This window comes from Alligator mississippiensis, chromosome 11 (assembly GCF_030867095.1).
Source record: "Alligator mississippiensis isolate rAllMis1 chromosome 11, rAllMis1, whole genome shotgun sequence".
In the NCBI taxonomy this organism is placed as follows: Eukaryota; Metazoa; Chordata; order Crocodylia; family Alligatoridae; genus Alligator; species Alligator mississippiensis.
In genome coordinates, this window is record NC_081834.1 from 3773951 (window position 1) to 3792365 (window position 18415).

General features: G+C 55.4%; 1 protein-coding gene across 3 annotated transcripts in view; it reads right to left on the bottom strand.

Moving 5' to 3' along the window:
- Positions 1-10650: 10650 nt before the first annotated feature.
- Positions 10651-18415, bottom strand: part of MAP2K5 (mitogen-activated protein kinase kinase 5) — a 182996-nt gene continuing 175231 nt past the window's right edge. For all 3 annotated transcript variants that reach the window (XM_014606136.3, XM_019477698.2, XM_006265731.4), the window contains one exon: positions 10651-11314. In XM_014606136.3, coding sequence (XP_014461622.1) covers positions 11210-11314 — 105 coding nt within the window. In that variant the 3' untranslated portion in view covers positions 10651-11209. The remainder of the gene's footprint in view (positions 11315-18415) is intronic.

The following is an 18415-nucleotide window of genomic DNA, read 5'->3' on the forward strand; positions in this document are numbered from 1 at the left end:
CCGGCCCCGCACCAGCCCCGCGGGAGCCCCGCATCCCGCAACAACGAAATCCCCGCCGAGGCGGCGCGGGGCGCGGCGGGGGAGCCGGGAGGAGCCGGGCCCGGGCGGCCGCAGTGCGGGGCGGCGGCGGCGCGGGGGTGGAGGGAGGCCGGGGGGGGGGGGGTCCGCGGTCCCGCCGGGCCCCGCAACGAATGGCCCGCGCCCCGGCGCCCCCCGGCCCGCGCCCCGGCGGGGCCAGCAGCCCGGAGCCGGGGGCGGGATGGCGATGCGGGGAGGATGCTCCTTGCGGCTTTGTTTCGTGAGAAACCGTTATCATCCCGCACCGGGGGAGCGATGCGGCGGCGGCGGCGGCGCGGGGATGGCGGGGATCGGGACCATCCGCAGCAGCATTAGTGTTATCGGCACGGTCGTCATGATTGCGATGATTAGGATTGTGATTATTTTGCACAACGGGGACGCGGGCGCGGGGGTCCCGGGGGTCTGCCCGCTCCGCTCCGCTCCGGCCCGGCCCGGCCCGGCCCGGCCCGGCCCGGCTGAGGCTGGCCCCCGGCCGGTGCGGGGCCGGTGCGGGGCGGCGGCCGGGACCGGTGCGGGGCCGGGGGGCGGCGGATTCGTTGGCGCGGGGGGCGCGGGCCCCGATCCCGACCCGGCCCCGGGCTGCCGCAGGCCGGGCCTGGCGGAGCCGCAGTGTTTGTCAGTTAATTAGGTGTCATTTGCATAATGAGGCCGGGCCGAGCGGGAGGGCGTCGCGCTGCCTGTGTCAACACGGGCTCGTTCCGCGGCAGCTGTAATTAAGGCGCGGGCGCGCGCGGGTTTTAATTGTCACCGCTTCCTAATTAACGCTCAACCGGGGCAACGGAGCCGCCGCGCTGCCCGGCCCCGCTCCGGGGGGCTCCGGCCCGCCCCGCTCCCTCTGCACCCCCTGAACGTGCGGGAACGTGCGCGGCGCTATTACGGGGTGCAAAGCGGTGACAGTTCAATCCCATCCCTCTGCTGTCCCAGCCCCGCTCCCTCCCTCCCGCCCGCCCTCCCTCTCTATTTTTTTTTAGCTTAAAACTTACAGATCCGTGTCCCATAAACCCAGGCGGGCGCGGGGGGGCTCCCGCAGGCCTGGCCGAGATTGCCCCATAAATCACGGCGCTGTAATTCCGGGGAAGTTTAATAAACGGCTCCTCTCGGCGCGGCCGCCCCCCACTTAACGCGCGTCTCGGCCCCCGCGTCAAGCCGTGACCCCAATAAATTTAATTTGAGCGGCAGATCAATCCGGGCTCCCGCATCGATCCGCGCCGGCCGCGGGGGGAGGGCGCCTTTCCATTAGGCCCTTTATTAGGGCAAGATTGCTCCGAGAGGCCTGGAAATTAAACGGTGACATTTTAATTACTGGACATTGATAAAAGAATAGGGGAGGGGGGCCGGGCCGGGCCGCCCCGAGGTGCGGATCAATGCGGCCGGGGCGGCCGGAGGTCAGCGGCGCCGCAAATGAAGTGCGGGGGGTGTGCGGGGCCTGCCCCGGCCCGGCTCCGGGCTGCGCCCCATGCCTCCGTGCCATAAACCCCAGCACAGACCCGCAGCCCCGGAGGACACGAGCATTGCCCAGCCTGCCCGGGACGTGTCATTGCCCCGCTCCTGCCTGTGCCCGGGCCCGGGCCCGGCGGAGCAGCGCCCCCTCCGCCCCCCTCCCGGCTCTAAATCTGCCTAATTTCTCTCAATTGGAGACGCCGCTGGGCGGTAAGTGATGCTGCAGCAGGCAATCCAGGCGATCAATAGACAAGCCTGTATTGATTAGGTTAAAACAGCGCCTTCAAGACCTGAGCAGCGAGACCGAGCGAAAATGAGCTAACGGGAGCAATTAACTCTTGGTTACCCCCAGTCTGCGCGGGGCAGGGGAGGGAGGGGCAGAGCCAGGGACCGGCTGGGGGAGAGCAGAGCCCACAAGCCGTGCAGGTGCATCTCGGCAGCAGGATTGCTGCTTGCAACAGCCTCCTAGGATTGGGGCCCCCTTCCCCCAGGTCCAAAGTCTCGGGGTTTCCAGAAAGATTCACTCACCTGCTTGTGGAATCGGTCCATCTGGTCTCCCTCTCCCAGCTCAGCCAGGAGGGGGTTTTTTTGCCTCCAATGCTGAGATTTTTTTTTTTCTTTTTTTCTATCTTATAACAGCCCCAGACATCCATTTTCCATTAAAAATCTCTGGGGCCGACCGCCGGCAACTTATAAACCTTGAACTTTTGCTACAAGGTTGGACAGCTAGAGCGGCTGCCCTGGGAAGTGGCTGGGGTGAGACAGAAGCTCCTTCAGCAGCGGGTAAGGCTCAATCTATAAATCCTGTCCTGAGTGCACCTTGTAGTTTATGGCGATACCCTCTGCTGAAGGTAAATCCCCCGCAGTCCGTGCAAATCTCTGGCAATTGAGCAGAGAGCACTGGGCTGCCTTTTTCTAGGAATAAAGACACCGGCAGCTTCGCTTCCGTACTTTGTCTTTTCTAACGTGCAACGTTTCCTGCCCCCCTCCCTTGTTTTTTTGACTAGCCAAACATTTAAACAAATGGATGGTATTTCTAGCCATCTATTCCAGCCACTGGCACCCAAACATGAACTCTGCCAGGACTCTGCAGAAAAGGGGAGGGGGTGGCTGATTTTCCCAGCCAGTCCCAGCACTGTGATGAATAATCAACTGCCACCAATTAGTACTCGCTCCCGCCAAATGGCAGCACCCTCAACCCAGTCCATTCAGGGGAAAAGCCCCCAGACTGAAGAGACTCGGAGCTTCCTACTGCCCCAGGGCAGTAGCCATGGGTTAAGGATGTCACTGTCTCCACATCAACTCCGTTTGGGACTTTGCTGTCCGCAAAAGAGCTCGGCCTTCAGACAGGCCCATGTTTCGGTCAGACCAGGCAGGCCCGCTGGACTCAGCTGGGGTTTCGAACCCTCCAGCTCCTCTAGATGTGTTTCCCAGGTGACATTTGCAATGTGTTATCATCCATTTGTGCTACTTTCCAGCAAAACCCACATCCCTGGACCCCCGGAGCAGAGCTTGAAAGCTGCGCTTTGAGTAGCGCATCTCATCATACATAACTTTGCTTACGAGCATCCGCCGTGCTGGCCACTTCCCACGGAGATGAAAAAGTGTCCGTCAGCTGCTTGGGCCTGGGGGTGCAGAGATTGGCTCTTGAAGCCAAACTGAAAAAAAACTGCTGTGTGACTGGGGGTCCCCGGGAGGCAGAGGAACAGGGGTAGAGCCAGGGAGGTTGGGAGAAGAGGGACAAGTGAGGACACGGGTGAAACAACCGCTTTGTGGGGCACTGGGCACAAAAACATCTTGGCCTTTGGTAGCACGGTGGCTCCGTGTGTATTAACATGCCCCGGGCAGGGTCCAGTCGAGCAGCTAGGATTTTAGGGGTGAAAGGTCACCCACAAAGAGTCCACATGGGACACTCTTCCCTGGCCGGGGCACTCTTAGTGCTGGTACGCTGACCACAGAGGTGATGGGCAATATGTACAGCTTTAAATCAGCCCCATGCTTTAATTCTCAGGGGTGAATGAAAGCCTGGAACAGAGAGCTCACGTTCCACATTTTTTCCAGATTTTTTATTTCTTTTTTAAATAAACCTGCAAAATACTAATGGTGTCGAATCAGCTCTTTTGGAGCGCCGCTTAAATGTCTTGGATTTGACCTACTGGCAGCACACGCCTCCATGGAGATGGCAAGGATGCTGCATCTTTACCAGCAGCAGAGATGTCCCTTCCCCAAGACGTTAGTTAACCAGCCAGTGGACAGCAACTGGCATGAATAAAGGATACAGTAGGGAACAGCCTGAATGAAAGTCCCTTCCCCACTCCGGGGCGCAGCTTGCACTCTCTTGCCTCTCACCCACATCTGGTCTGTCCTCCCCGTCTTTCCTAGCAAACGCTGGCACGCTCATTCTCCACCAGCGCCGCTCCGCTGTTGGTGGCATGTGGCGGCTGTTCTGGAGACAGGGCTGAGGACCCTGAGCCACGTTACCTCCTCCTGCTTTGACGCTGCCTGAGCCCTCTGCACCAGCCAGTCACCAGTAGGATTCAGGGTCCAGTTTGGCTGAGCTGTCATGGATGCACTTGACCTCCCAGCACTCTTCCAGGGTTATAGCTGCTTTATAGATGGAGGTTTCAGGCTCTGCCTTATGTGAAGTGCAGCCCTCAGGTCTGAGAGTGGGCCCTGGCAACATCTGTGCATGGTCCTTTTAGCCAGGGAACTTGAGAATGCCTGCTAGGGATCGTTCTCCTACGGAGCTGTGCCCTTGGTAGGCCGCAGCAGCACATGCAAAATGAAGGCAGCTCTTGTTAGTGCGGAAGGGAAGGTGGAGCCTGGGGTCCTTAGGTTTGGGATTCCCCCAGAGGTGCAGCGAGCTCATTGAGCACTGGGGTCGGGGTCGGGGTTGGGGTAGGTCAACCTCTGGAAGGGAGGGGAAGGGAAGTCTTACCTTCCCAGGGCTGCTCCTGCTGCTGCAGCAGCATCCGCTCTGCTTGGGCCCCATGGGAGCTGACCCACATGCCCCATTTTCTCTCCCAGCACATACACATTGGGTGCAAAATTTGTGCCAGTTCTGGAAGAGGCTCCCGGGGATGGGGAGGCACTGATCCCTCGGCTCCACACCCCCCCAGGATGCATCTCTGGGTGCAGCATGGTGCTGTCTGGCTGCATGGCTGGGCTGGGGCAGCGCCAGGTGCTCATGGCTAGTGCCCTGCTCACCCCACCCTAGCTCGGCTACTAGGCTCTGCCTCGGGCAGCTGATGTCTTATCCATGGGCTCTTTGTTTCGGGCCTCCATCAGACTGACCCATGTTCTGCCCAGCTTATATCCAGCCCTGGGCCTGCACTAGCTCTCCAAGAAAACTTCCTTCGCATGCCAGGAGTCCTTGAGAGTCCACAGCCCAGCAGAGAAGCTCTCTTTCCATCCTGACAGGCCCAGGCCTCTGCACCAGGCAGCCGGGAGTGGGATTCCTTGCACTCAGAAGCCAGGTTGATTTGTTTTCAAACACACTAGGTTTCACATTTGCACCTAAAGCAGCAACAGCGGCCAAGACAGGCATCCTCTCCTCTGCGGACTGCAGTTAAGCCCTCCCTTAACACACAGCTCCATCGTTCAGGAAAACAGATGCACTCTCAGTTCACCATTGGTTTGTGCTCCCGGATGGCAGAAAGAGCCAGCTCAGGGCTGAACAGCTCTGAAGTGGCTTTTTCTTCCGTGCCTGCTCAGGTGTGAACGCCAGCTCGTTACGGGTAAGGATTTGTCTTCACTTAACAAACATTCGTCTTAGGGAGGAGAAGCGGGACTTTTCAGTGCCAGGTGCAGCTCCTGCAGTCCTGGACATACTGCTTGGTGCGTGCCCACGTTCTGTCTGCTTTGCTAGTGAACACACTCACATGTGCAGACACACGTGCATGCATGCGCGTGCGCATGCGCACACACACACATATGGATCCAGCCTTTCAAGCTGTTATTATGATAAGAAGAAACCCAGTATTTTGCAATTCTGCATGGCAAATAATATCAACGTGGGGAAGGTAAAACTGCTGCTGGTCTTTCGGCTATGATCAGCCGTGATCGGCAAAGACCAAAATCGGTAGAAACCAAGTGAACCCAGTCAAAATTTTAACAAAGAGGAACAATCTGCCCAGAGTTTCATGGAAACTTTTGCATGTGAAGAAATTTCCCTCCCCGCCCCTTGTGACTAGTTCTAACGATGACGAGGTATGGAGAGAACGGGCCTTTTCATTGCTGTTTTGAGACACTTACCTGTTGACACAGAGCTATGCTTTCTGTTGGCATCCCAAGAAGCTGTTTGGTGCAATGATCCCCTAGCCCAGGGGTGGGCAATTATTTTGGGCAGAGGGTTGCTTACTGAGTTGTGGCAAGCCATTGAGGGCTGCATGACAGGCAGCCAAGGCAGATAAATATTAATTTTCTAAATTGTTTAGGGGCCCCGCGGGCTGGATAGACTGGCCTGGCAGGGCCGCATTTTGCCCACCCCTGCCCTAGCCCCTATTTTTGCTTCCCCCCCATGGTTATGCAATGTCACCTGCTGCTGAAACCCTTGGGATGAATCCTTGGGGACCTTCTGATGAAGGCGGGTGATCGCTGGGATGTCCTGTCGCTGCGCTTGCAGCCAGTATCTTGGCTTAGCAGAGGCACAGCCCCGAAGGTTGTGTCACAAGGTCATTTCAAGATAGGGAGGCAGCAGGGAAAGGTAATGTCACATTGGGCATCTCGGTGTCGGCTCTCCCGGTGGAGCTGAAGGGGATTTCTGAAGGCAGAGCAGCTTTGACCTCGGGTCACTTCGCAGCCCATTTCACAACTCAGCTGCAGGGACACCCAAGCCATTTCTAATGGTGGGTTGGCCTACATGAGAGATGCCAGGGACTGGATTTCTTTCTTTGACGTACAGAATAAATGCAGCACGGCTGCAGAAATGCACATTGCCCTCACCCTGCCCTGCCAGAGAGCTCGTCTTCCCTGGATTAAGATGCATTGCACAGCACCTCACGTGTTTGTTCTCATAAGGGAAGAGGAGCCAGGACACAGGCAAAATGCTGCTCAAAGTTGGGGGCAGAACAAGAAGTGGAGTTCGGGTATCCAAGCTCTGGTTCCGACCCACTCCACTACATCCTCGCCCTGGTAATCTGGAGCTACCGCTGCTGTCAGTCCTCAGTTTCCCTACAGAGGCTGGGTATGTCCGTGGTGGTTTTTTAGGTGGACGTCTGCTTACAGGTACTTTCTTGCTTTCCCCCTTTCCTGCAGGACACAGACCTGCTGTCAGATGCCAGCACCCTTCCCTAGCTCCTTGCTATGAGTCCAACTGACTGGATCAATTTAGCAATGAAAGGTTTTGTGCCCTGTTAGCAAACCCTGGTGCTGTTCTGGCCTCCCGAATTATCGCAGAAGCACCCCCTTCCAGGGAAGGAAGGATGCTGAAGACCCCCACCTGCCACCATTATCATTGGACTAAGTATAACGATCAAGTCTGCGAGGCTCATAACTCACCCCCGTGAAATATAACGCTGTCAGTGCATTAGCCACGAGATTTTTCAAAGCTACGCCTGTTGACACTGGGCATGGATTTGCAAGGCTGATGTCTCCTACGCCCTGATGAAAACCAGAGGAAAAGCCCTGGTTTTACTGACTTTTTAACTAAATCTGAGAGAGAGACTTTTTATCCAGAGAAAGCTAATGCAAACTGTTAGGAGATAAATAAATGAAAGAGCTGCTTATAGACTGGTTGGCTCAAAGGAAAGAAATTTGTCTCACTTTAGAAAAAGGACCTGAAGGTATTGGTCACATTGACTCATTCATTGTACTGTTATCTGCCAAGGAGGCTGTGACATAGGAGCAATTAAGACAAACTTTAGTCTATAAGTTCATGCCTGCAATCTCTATGCTTCAAAACAAGATAAATGATCCCTGGGAGGAAGGAAACAAAGTATTTTCCAGACTACCTCCAAAGTAACATTTAGGATTTGCAATCCTTCTGCAGAAATTTCTCACTGCAAAGGGGCTTTTGGCTTGCCCATATATTATAATCCACTTCAGCCCTTTTAGTAACATTTTAGTCTGAAGGCCAGAAAACTTCAGCATTTAGGATAAAGGCTTAAATGCTACAATAAAACTCTGCTTACCCTCTGTGCCCCTTTTTTAAAGGGCTTCCTCCATGCATTTGTGCCCATTACTAGCATTTTTATACCAAAATTGATTAAAGATGAGCCAATCTGTTATGAAAATATAAACCGAAGTCATAGGAATAAGGAGGCAAGGTTCTTTGGGTAAATCTGATGTCTTTTATTAGACCAGCTCAAATATTGGAAAAATTCTTCTTTGCAAGCTTTCGAGTACAAATACCCTTTGTCAGGCTGAGGAAGCACACACCTAGGAATAAGGAGGCACGCACCAGACATGTTGTAATAATTCATCTTTCCTTTAAGGTAGCTCGATTGCCTCGGTTATGCACACAGCAGCAATGGAAGGGCAGGCCAGCGCGTACAGAGCTGTGCTGCGTCTGCTCACACCCTGTGGTCATGATGCTCAGAGCATGCTGCCGCGCGACCACGGGTTTCACCATCCGGCTATGGACAGGTGCGTGGCCAGCTGAGATGATGGCTTGAGTCCAAAGAAAAGCCCTAGTGTTACTGCTGCTTTGTCCCGCACCCCCTGTCCTGCTGCAGGGTTGCACGGCAAACCTAGACTCTAAGCTCCCTTGGACCAGGCTCGTGGCGTGTCCAGCTTGCCTGAAACCGTGAGTCTGGCTTGGGGGTGCATCAGCAGACAGCATGGCCAAGCAGCTCTTCACTTGCTTTCCCTTGCGGGAATCCACTGACCTCTATTTGGCTGGTACGAACCGAATGGTCTTTGCAGAGGGTGTGAGCTAAGCTGCAGACGGGTGCTGGTTAGCCGTCCTGTGCCCCCTCTTGACATCCAGCACAGGTTTGTCCAGCCCGTGTCCCACGCAAGGGAGGGCTGTGGTTTCAGAGGCAGTCCCAGGCCTCATCCTTCACACCCCTGCTCTGCAGCTCTCTCAACACAGCACCCATCCACCCCAGCTCCGTGGGAAAGCCTGGGGGGCCGGGCATTTGGCACTACTCTATGGCCGATGTCCTGCTGTTCCCACCTGATGCTCCTCACATCCGTGGTCTCTATCGCGAGCACTGCTGTCCTCTGCCCCCAACCCACGTCAGCGAAGTGTCTGCTCGGCCATAGAGATGCTCGTGGAGCCAGCGTCGGCAGCAAGGGATGCGCCAGGAGTGTGGGGATACCTAATGGCTGAGCGGGACATGGCTGGTGCCTGCAAGGAAGTGGAAGAGCTGCTCCTTGCTTGGGGGCTCCCGCCTCCCCAGCCCCTTTGCATGCAGCGGGGCTGGGTTGGGAGGGCACAGGGGTTTCCCAGGGAGCTGGGCGCAGAGGGGAGGAGTGAAGCCAAGCATGACATAAGGCGCAACTGCAGGCCTGGCTTCCTGTGACCCTGCCCTCCTCCCACCCTTAGGATGAATCCCTGGGCTGCAGCCCCAACCCCAGATGGGCCAAAGCACCAGCTCAGCCATACAGGCCCTGAGGCAGCTTCTGTACAACCAGGCAGTACACAGGCCATGTCCCGAAGGGGCAAAGGGTAAAGCACACCAAGAAACCGGGGATCCTTACCTGGCCACGGGCCCTGCGCGGCTGTGCCTGGATTCGCTGTACGGGAGCGCGCTGTGATACTGGAAGCAAGGTGGGTCTCCTTGCACAGCAATGGGCCCGCTGCATAGATGCAGCCTTAGGGTCAACTGGGAGGCAACTTATGTAGGCCGGTGGTGTCCGGCCATTTGGCCCAGGGGCCGGAGGAGCGGTGTGGGGTGGGTCTGCGGGCCAGCAAACCCATCGGATCAGGCCCCAGTCTGGATCCTGGCTGTAGCCCCGGCCCTGTGCACAGGGCCATATCACCCTGTCTGTGGGGCTTAGACATTTGGCTCATACAGCTATGGCCTGGGGATCAGGCCTGGGCCAATACTCTTCAATGTCTTCATCAGCGACTTGGACGAGGGAGTGAAGTGTACTCTGTCCAAGTCTGCAGATGACACAAAGCTATGGGGAGAAGTGGACACGCCGGAGGGCAGGGAACAGCTGCAGGCAGACCTGGACAGGTTGGACAAGTGGGCAGAAAACAACAGGATGCAGTTCAACAAGGAGAAATGCAAAGTGCTGCATCTAGGGAGGAAAAATGTCCAGCACACCTACAGCCTAGGGAATGACCTGCTGGCTGGCATGGAAGTGGAGAGGGATCTTGGAGTCGTAGCGGACTCTAAGATGAACATGAGCTGGCAGTGTGACAAAGCCATCAGAAAAGCCAATGGCACTTTATCGTGCATCAGCAGATGCATGACGAATAGGTCCAGGGAGGTGATACTTCCCCTCTATAGGGCGCTGGTCAGACCGCAGTTGGAGTACTGCGTGCAATTCTGGGCGCCGCACTTCAAGAAGGATGTGGATAACCTGGAGAGGGTCCAGAGAAGGGCCACTCGTATGGTTAAGGGCCTGCAGACCAAGCCCTACGAGGAGAGACTAGAGAAACTGGACCTTTTCAGCCTCCGCAAGAGAAGGTTGAGAGGCGACCTTGTGGCTGCCTATAAGTTCATCACGGGGGCACAGAAGGGAATTGGTGAGGATTTATTCACCAAGGCGCCCCCGGGGGTTACAAGAAACAATGGCCACAAGCTAGCAGAGAGCAGATTTAGACTGGACATTAGGAAGAACTTCTTCCCAGTTCGAGTGGCCAAGGTCTGGAACGGGCTCCCAAGGGAGGTGGTGCTCTCCCCTACCCTGGGGGTCTTCAAGAGGAGGTTAGACGAGTATCTAGCTGGGGTCATCTAGACCCAGCACTCTTTCCTGCCTATGCAGGGGGTCGGACTTGATGATCTATTGAGCTCCCTCCCGACCCTAGCATCTATGAATCTATGAATCAGATATGAAACAAAGGCTACCTTTTGTCCTGTAAGACAGGCACGGCTCCTAGTGCCTTCACAGGCTGCAGCGTGTGTGTGCATGGACATATTATATGTACACAGGCCCCCTGTTATGTGAACGCTTGGTCTCGGGGTGAGATTTTGCCCTGCACTAGCTATAAATAACCTAGCATCAGCACAGCAGAAGTGATGATATACTTGCCACACTTTATTCTTGTAAAAGAAGACCTTGGTCTCTCCATTGAGAACGGTGAAGCCCAGCCACTTTCTTTTTTTTTTCCAAACATACAAATACAATTTTAAACCAAGCATTTTCTTGACGTCTTTGTGTCTACGCAGCCCACAGCTGCTCACTAGCTCTTCTGGACAGTCAATGGTCTCATTTGTACAATAGCAAAAGACGAAAGGTTAAAAAATACTCTGGTGCCATGAAATATACAGTACATTCAATAACAACAGAAAAAAAATATATAATATACTTGCTTTAAGGCTGTGTACAGTTTGATTGAAGATAATTTGAGGACATTAAATCACTCAGCAAACCAAAGAAATCTGTGAAGAAAATCCCTTAAAGTCTGAGGGGGGAAAAAAAGAGGCAGCAGCAAATATCCTGGAAGGTTTTGTTGATGCTTCTATAAAATACTTATAGCGAAAGATCATCCAGCTGTGGCGGCCGCCTGATGCACGGCCGGGTTTGGTTTTGCCAGTCCTGTCCTGTGGTCTCCACCACCAGCACGCTGCCCTGGTCACTGCGGGGCCTGCTGGGCACGACGCTCCTCCAGCATCCTGCACACCCACATGGACACCACCTCCGCATTCCCGTCGTTGTACTGCACGATGAAGGGGTGGCCCTGGCAAAGGGAGAGGCACAGAGTTAGCTGTCACGCGCACCTCTTTGTTGCATCTAAACACAAAGGCCTTGCTCGAGGTTGCTGAAAAACAAGGCTCTTGTTAGCAGTTTTCTGCATGGAAGCATTTCGGGAGCGCTGCAAGCCCACCATAGGAGCCGGCAGCTTTTTTCCAAGCAAATACAGTAATGAGAGATGGCTAACGGACATCCCGTCTTTCCTTCCACTCCCCACCCCGAGAGCTCATGATGCCTTCTCTTTGAGCCGTGCAGCAACCGTGTCCCTCTGGCCTCTGCCACCCATTACATTTGTTATGCAATTAATTGGTCCATCACGCAATAACTTTAGACCGGCCACATGTGCGAAGTACTGATCACACCATAAAAATGGCTATCCAGCTATAAAAAGGGCCAATCAGCACGGAAGTTTGTGCCTGAAAATGTGTAACAACTCTGCGGCTGGTTTCTATCCAGCTCAGTTTGAACATGTGCAGGGCCCTGCGGTGCAGCTTGCAGTGGGAATGGATACGCTCCCTTTATTTTTCATTAGTATTTCTATTGTGGGAGGGTCTACAATAGGTGCGGCCCCATTAGAAACTAGCACAGCCATTAAATAGCCCATGCCCAGAGCCAAGGAAACGTGCCCAAAAGCTTGTCTCGCGTCTCTCCCAACCGCAGCTGGTCCAATAAAAGATATCACCAGAAACCTCTTGCTTCTCATGTGTTCCCCTGACCCCCACGGCCCCAGCCCCACACCTAGCCCAAACAGCTAGGAGAATGGGACTAGCAGGAAGGCTGGGGGGGGTTGACCGCAGACATGCCCCACGCTCCATCCACACCCTGCAATCCCACAGCATTTGCCAAGCAGGCTCCTGGCCCATTAAGACCACTCTCAAGGATGCAAAAGCCAAACAAGCTGGTGTCTCCCTCCCCACCATCCCCCACTTCACTAGGCTAAGACTGGGTTTGCAGAGAGGTACGGTCGCCGCTCAGGGAAACTCTCTTGTTCACTTAGGATGCTTTCATTTCAGCTGGTAACGCATCTGCACCTATTCCAGCACCGTCTTACTGCTCTCACTCCCTTTGGGAGCCATGTAACGCAGGGAGTTGCGGAGGTCCCAGGCCGAGGCTGGTATCAGTGAATACACAAGGCTCTTAGGTCTGCTCAGAAAAGGGGAAAAACCAGAGCATTTTCTGGGAAGGCAAGAGCAGCTCCAGCAAGGGAAGACATGCACGTTCTTCCCAGCGAAGAGCCTGCTGCTCCTACAGAAACCATGATCTGGACTAGCACCATTCAGGCAACCCCGTGCAATACACCTGTCTTGGCCTGCTACCTGTTAGCCAGCCCCTGGGTCTTGGTTCGAAGCAGCCTGCCGCTTGGCTTGGAGGCCACAGTGGTTTTGGGGGAGGTCTCCAAAAGTAGGAGGCTGCTCCACCTCTGATCCTGCAAAGCTGGAATCCCTTCCCGGGGGACGTTTCCCTAAGTGGCCAGGGAGCCAGGAGCAACTGTGCCTCAACTCTTCTCTGGTGTGGCAGCATCGGAGGTGGCGGCCACGCATTTTTCTTCTGTGGCAGATACATATGCACACGCGTGCGTGTATGGCTGACAGCAGCTGGGATCTGGACACGTCTGATCTGCAGCTATTTTACCCAGAGGTAGAGTCCTACCTGGGTGTGTGGAAGACATGGGTACAGCACACTGCATATTAACGTACTTCTACGATTCAACGTTGGGGCCGGTCCTGCTTGGAGCAGAGGGTTGGACTAAATGTGATCTCCTGAGGTCCCTTCACCCCTCGTCTTCTTCGATTCTGTGTAACAGGTAACATCTCCGGGATGCAGTGCTAATCCTCAAAAGCAGGCACTTGGCTAAATCATCCTCAGGTCTATTCTGATATAGGAGCGGTGGGCGAGAGCTTGAGGGGGTGCCACCGTTCACCAGGGTGTTAGCCCTGGGAAACACCGCAGTGCGGCCAACTTCGTGACCTCCTGTCCACGCTGGTTCACATGCCCAGGACAGCTACGAGCCACAGATTCACAGAAGTTTAGGGACCTCGAGAGACCATCAGGGCCAGCCCCCCAGCTCTGGGCGGGGAAAACCGCTGGGGTCAAATAACCCCAGCAAGGTGCGCATTCAGTCTCCTTTTGAAGATCTCCAGGGCTGTGCAAAGCTTCAGTAGCCGATCCGATTCGGAGGAGATTCGGCCCAATTCAGCGAATCTCCAAATCTGAATTGGGAGACCAATTAAAAGCTCCGAATTGATTCGGAGATTCGGGCACAGACTAAACAGCCAGCAGTCCTCGAGGGCGCTGGGTACAGCTGCCTCTGGCTGGTAAGTCTGTTGTGGTGGACGGAGGGGAGAGGGAAGGGTATCGGGGGGGACGACAGATCAAGGACCCACAGCAAGGGAGGGATTGGTGCTGGGACAAGCTGCCCAGCTGGGTTGGGAGGCATGGCAGGACTTGGGGAGGGGTCTCCCACCACTGCGCGTTGCCGGTCGGGGAGGGCATGGGAGCGGGCGTGTGCCCCCCGATGTGCGCAGGGCGGGCTGAGCCGGGCTGTGCCTCGGGGGGCTAGCCCCAGCTGTCTGCCACTGAGCTGTGTTGGTGGAGCTCACTGCCGCACCCCCCACCCCGGCTGGGCAACTTGCCCCAGCCCCAATCCCTCCCTCGCTGTGAGGGCACTGGTCTGCCCCCGCCACGCACCCCTTCCCTCCTCCCTCTGCCCGCCACAACAGACTTACCAGCCGGAGGCAGCCATATCCAGCACCCTCAAGGACTGCTGCCTGTTTAGTCTATGGCCAAATCTCCGAATCGGCACCGAATCTTTGGATCTGAATCCCCGAATCAAATCAGGACAGTGATTCGAATCACTATCGAATCACCGTCCCTACAAATCGGCTGAATCCAAATCCAAAGCGAATACTTGCTGCTTCGCTCAGGCCTAGTAGGTGCCTGCACCACCCCCGCGGGGAGTCCGTTCCAGAGTCTGGACACACAAACCGTGAAGAAGTTTTTCCTTATATCCAGTCTGAAACCTTCTTCTAGGAGCTGAAGACCATTGCTCTTGGTCTTCCCCTGGGGTGCTTTGGTGAATAGTTGTTCACCTAGCCCCTGACGCTCTCCCCTAATATATTGGTAAGCTGCCACCAAATCCCCCCCGAGTCTTTTCTCTTCTAGGCTGAACAGGCCCATCTCTGTCAGCCTTTTCTTTCATGGCTTGCTCTTCAGGTCTTTAATCATACGAGTGGCTCTTCTCTGGACTCTCCCAAGTCTCATTTCTATTTTTCTACACACCACTTTGGTAACAAGAACTTCAGCTGGCGCTTCTGACCTCGAGCACGCATCTCCGAGCGCTCGTCCTTAAAGCGGAGTGCAGCACCGCACGTGCACCGGTTCCCTTCCTGCCCCCCGCCTCTCCCGATGTTAATAAGCCAGCCTCCCCTTGACCTCCGTGCAGTCCGAAACGGGCTCGTTCCCACCCGGTTTGTCCCCGGGCAGAGACTGTCCATTGTGTCACCTACGTGCTTGGCAGGTGGATGCACTCCTGAAGTGCCGCATTCATTTACAATCCTGCTCTTGCTGCGGCAAAGACCAAGGCTGGCCCCCTACCTTGCCGGGGGCAGAGCAGATGAGGGAGTTTCAAATTATCTATGAAAAAAATCCCCAGAATGTCGATTTTTTCATTATAATCTGCACAACAGACCCAAGCCCACCGCAGCACGGAGGAAGTCAGCTCACATCCTGACGTACAAGGTGAGGCATCCTCTGTGTACACGCGAGAGGATGGAAGTCCTTCGGTGATGCAACGGGAGGGGAGCGAGCCACGAAAAGCAGGGAGCGGCTTTGTCAGCAGCTCTGACCGTCGGTCAAAAGCATGATGCAGGACGTGGTCCCTAAAGTCACCGAGCCTGCAACTCCTCTCGCTCCTGCAGGCAGTGAGGGGATGTACCCAGCAGACCCCCAAATAAAAACCAGGATAGCACTTCAGGAGGAAACACAAACACGGACGAGAGCGCTCGTCTCCACCTGGATGCACTCTGGAACCAGCCTTGTCCGAACGACTGGGGAAGGAGGCGCTTGCACAGAAAAAACAATCCTAGAAATGGCAGAAAGAGGCCAACTCCTCCCGCAGACACGGAAAACCTCTGCTGAATTAGCCACCATGGCCAGCCACGCTGGAGAAGAACAATAAAACACTCCCAAGGTCAGGGCCGGAGATGTCAGAAGCTACAGGAATGAAATACGCCTGGGATCTCCGGAAACCTGAAGGACAGGCACGACGCTGCTGCTCCGAAGAGCGGTTTCAGGGCTGGGAGCTGGGCTGCAACTTGCTGCAAGACAAATGAACCCATGGAGCCTTTTGGCAAATCCCCCTTGCAACTGAGCCAGCGGAGACGGGAGGGAACTGCTGGAGGAATCGGGCATTTAAGGAAAGGGAGCGACTCCGCTGGGCAAGATGCACTGGCCACCGGGATGGGAAGCAGCGCCTGTGCCAGTAATGACTGATTCCCAAGGGCTCCAGGGGAAGAGGTGCCAACAGCCAGCCCTGGAGACGAGGGTCTGGGACCCCCCTGGCCCAGGCTCGACTCAGACCAGGGGTCTACCCCGCAGCAGGGAAGGAAATGGAGTAGCTCCTGCCTGGCACAGCTGCCAGTGCCCAGCAGCTCCATGGGCCCTCTGTAAAGACAGAGGTGGGGTAACATAGAGGGCAAAGGTCTAAACAACCCTGGCATGGGCAGAGCCAGGCTTCCCCATCACAACACCTCGGGGGAAACTGGTTTTGCAGCTCCCAGATGGCACTGGGGCCTCTTTGGGGCTGGGCTCACGTATGCACCGCCTCACCCACCATCCCGGTGCAGCGGCTGAGATGGTCACGCGTGGTTTCTGTCCCTGTGATCCTCGACACCGATGAGCGGTCCCTAAGTGACACAAGCTTCTCTCCCGGCAAGGCAGTGCCGAGATGGACGGGATGCAATGCTTGCGGGGGGCAATAGCAGAAAGGCGGCCGGATGGGCTGAGCTCCTGCTGGTCCGTGCCAAGGGGAGTTGGTGCAGGAGGCCAGAGGGCTGTGCAGGGCAGGGGAGGTGACGGCAGTGGACAGAGGCTAACGGTCAGCGGGTGCCTGTTTTGGTCCCTGTATGTATCCGTGCAGCTGGAGCACTGCAACAGCGGGGCCGTTTCACGTGCAGAGCCTAGCTCCCGTGGCTGGCCCGAGTCCTCCCCACGCGTCCCCCGCCACGCTCGGCCCTCTCAAGCCGCACGGCTGGTCGGGCAGTTTTCTCCCCGGCGCTTTGAGCCCGTGGAAGCGCCTTCCCCCAGCCCACGCCCGGCCCGTGGGGGTCCACAGCAGACATGGCCGTATCGATTTGCCTGGCAAAAATATTCACTTGTGGGCTATGATTAATCTGGACAGATTCTGGCCTGTGGAAGTACTATGGGGAGAATAAGAGGACTCAAATGCTTTCTACTGGAAAACTTCACAGCACCAAGATCCTGGGCCACAAGACACAGGGCAAGGGGACACGAAAATGCCCTACAACGCCTTTTCTGTAAATCAGCAGTCCCAGGACACTCGTGATATTGGGAGGGAACCATCAGCAGTCCCTAGACAAGGAAGAGCAGAGAGACCAGTTTTAAAAGAAAGCTATTGAACAAAGACCATTCGCTTCTCCCCTTCGCAGACAGACAGACTCGCTGCAGAGGATGCCTTCGCAAATCTACGTTATCCTCGTAGTTCGACTACTCGCACCGTGCGGGGTATGTACGCCGGGAGCGTCAACCACGGGGATGTCTATCACGTTTGTCCTTCCAGGCGTGGCGGGTGCTACCTATCCCATCTCGTGTTTCTTCGTCTTTAGGCATCTAGGGACACTAATTCTCAGAAAATCAAACTATCCACCCCTGGGGTTACCAAGGTACTCATTCAGGATCAGTTCAGGAAAGCAGTAAGCAGGCACCTAAGTCCCTCCCTCTGTTTTCATTCAGGACAGCGCTTAAGTACATCCTGAAAGACTTGAGCGATGTGAACAGGGATGCTGTCCTGCATTGCAGCCTTCGGCTGAAGGGTTTTAAACTGGAGGGCAAGGACAGAGAAGCAGAAACGAAGCTCAATTCACCGAGAGCTCTGATGGCGGTCCAGGCTGCTAGAAGGAGATGCGTTTCATCGGGTCCCAAGCACCACGACTGACCACAGACAGGTGCCGACTCGAGCCACCCCGCAGTTCAGCAACAAATAACCACGCGGAGCAGGACCTGCTTTAGCCTGGTGTACAAACAACGCAAAGCAACCTATTGCACTCCAATATTCAGCTACCAATTTACTTCCTTTGGCAAGGTCAGGCCAACCGAAAATGAATGCCCAGAAGCTCGACGTGGGTTTTGTCTCGCAGCAAACGGGTTTGCAGCTCCAGGGTGGCCTGGCGTTCTCTGCTCGCGGTGGGAAGGAAACTGCTTTTGCTGCGACCGTCTGTTGACTATATCGGGACATGAGTTTTGGGGCCGTTCCAAAGCTTCAAGCCTGTTTTCAGGTCCACAAGGGCAGACCCGTGCATCTGCGCGGACCTAGCCGCAGAGCCAGTTGAGTCCAAATGATCTAGGCTACGATTCTCCAACACCGTCACCTCTGGGCACCGAGCAGCCCCCCCGATCCATTTTGCTTGCCAGGTAAACATGATTCACGGGACAAACCCAGAGATTTCAACCAGGAATCAGTGTTAAAACCATTCTGCGCTGCTGTGGGCTTCGACTTCTTTGCAACGGAAGAACAGCTTTATTCTTTTTCCATAGTCAAAAGATGAGCGACAACTAGGAGCTGGCACTTTCCGAAGGGGCGCTGCAAGTCTAACGAGGTTGAGAGCTGCTGCCCGAGAGTATCACGTTAGTTGGATGCATGGGGCCGATTCTTTTCCTGTGACACCGCAATTAAATGATTTAGGCTCCTATGCACCCCCACGAACAAGCAGCCAATTTTGCAGTCGCAACGAAGCCAGTCCTAGAAACCAGTCATCAATAAACCTGCAACACCGAGCAGCAAAGCCTTCCCGCTCCCCCCGACCTAAGAAAAACAAATGGGTTTTGCATTTGCCAGAGAGTTGTTGCTCCT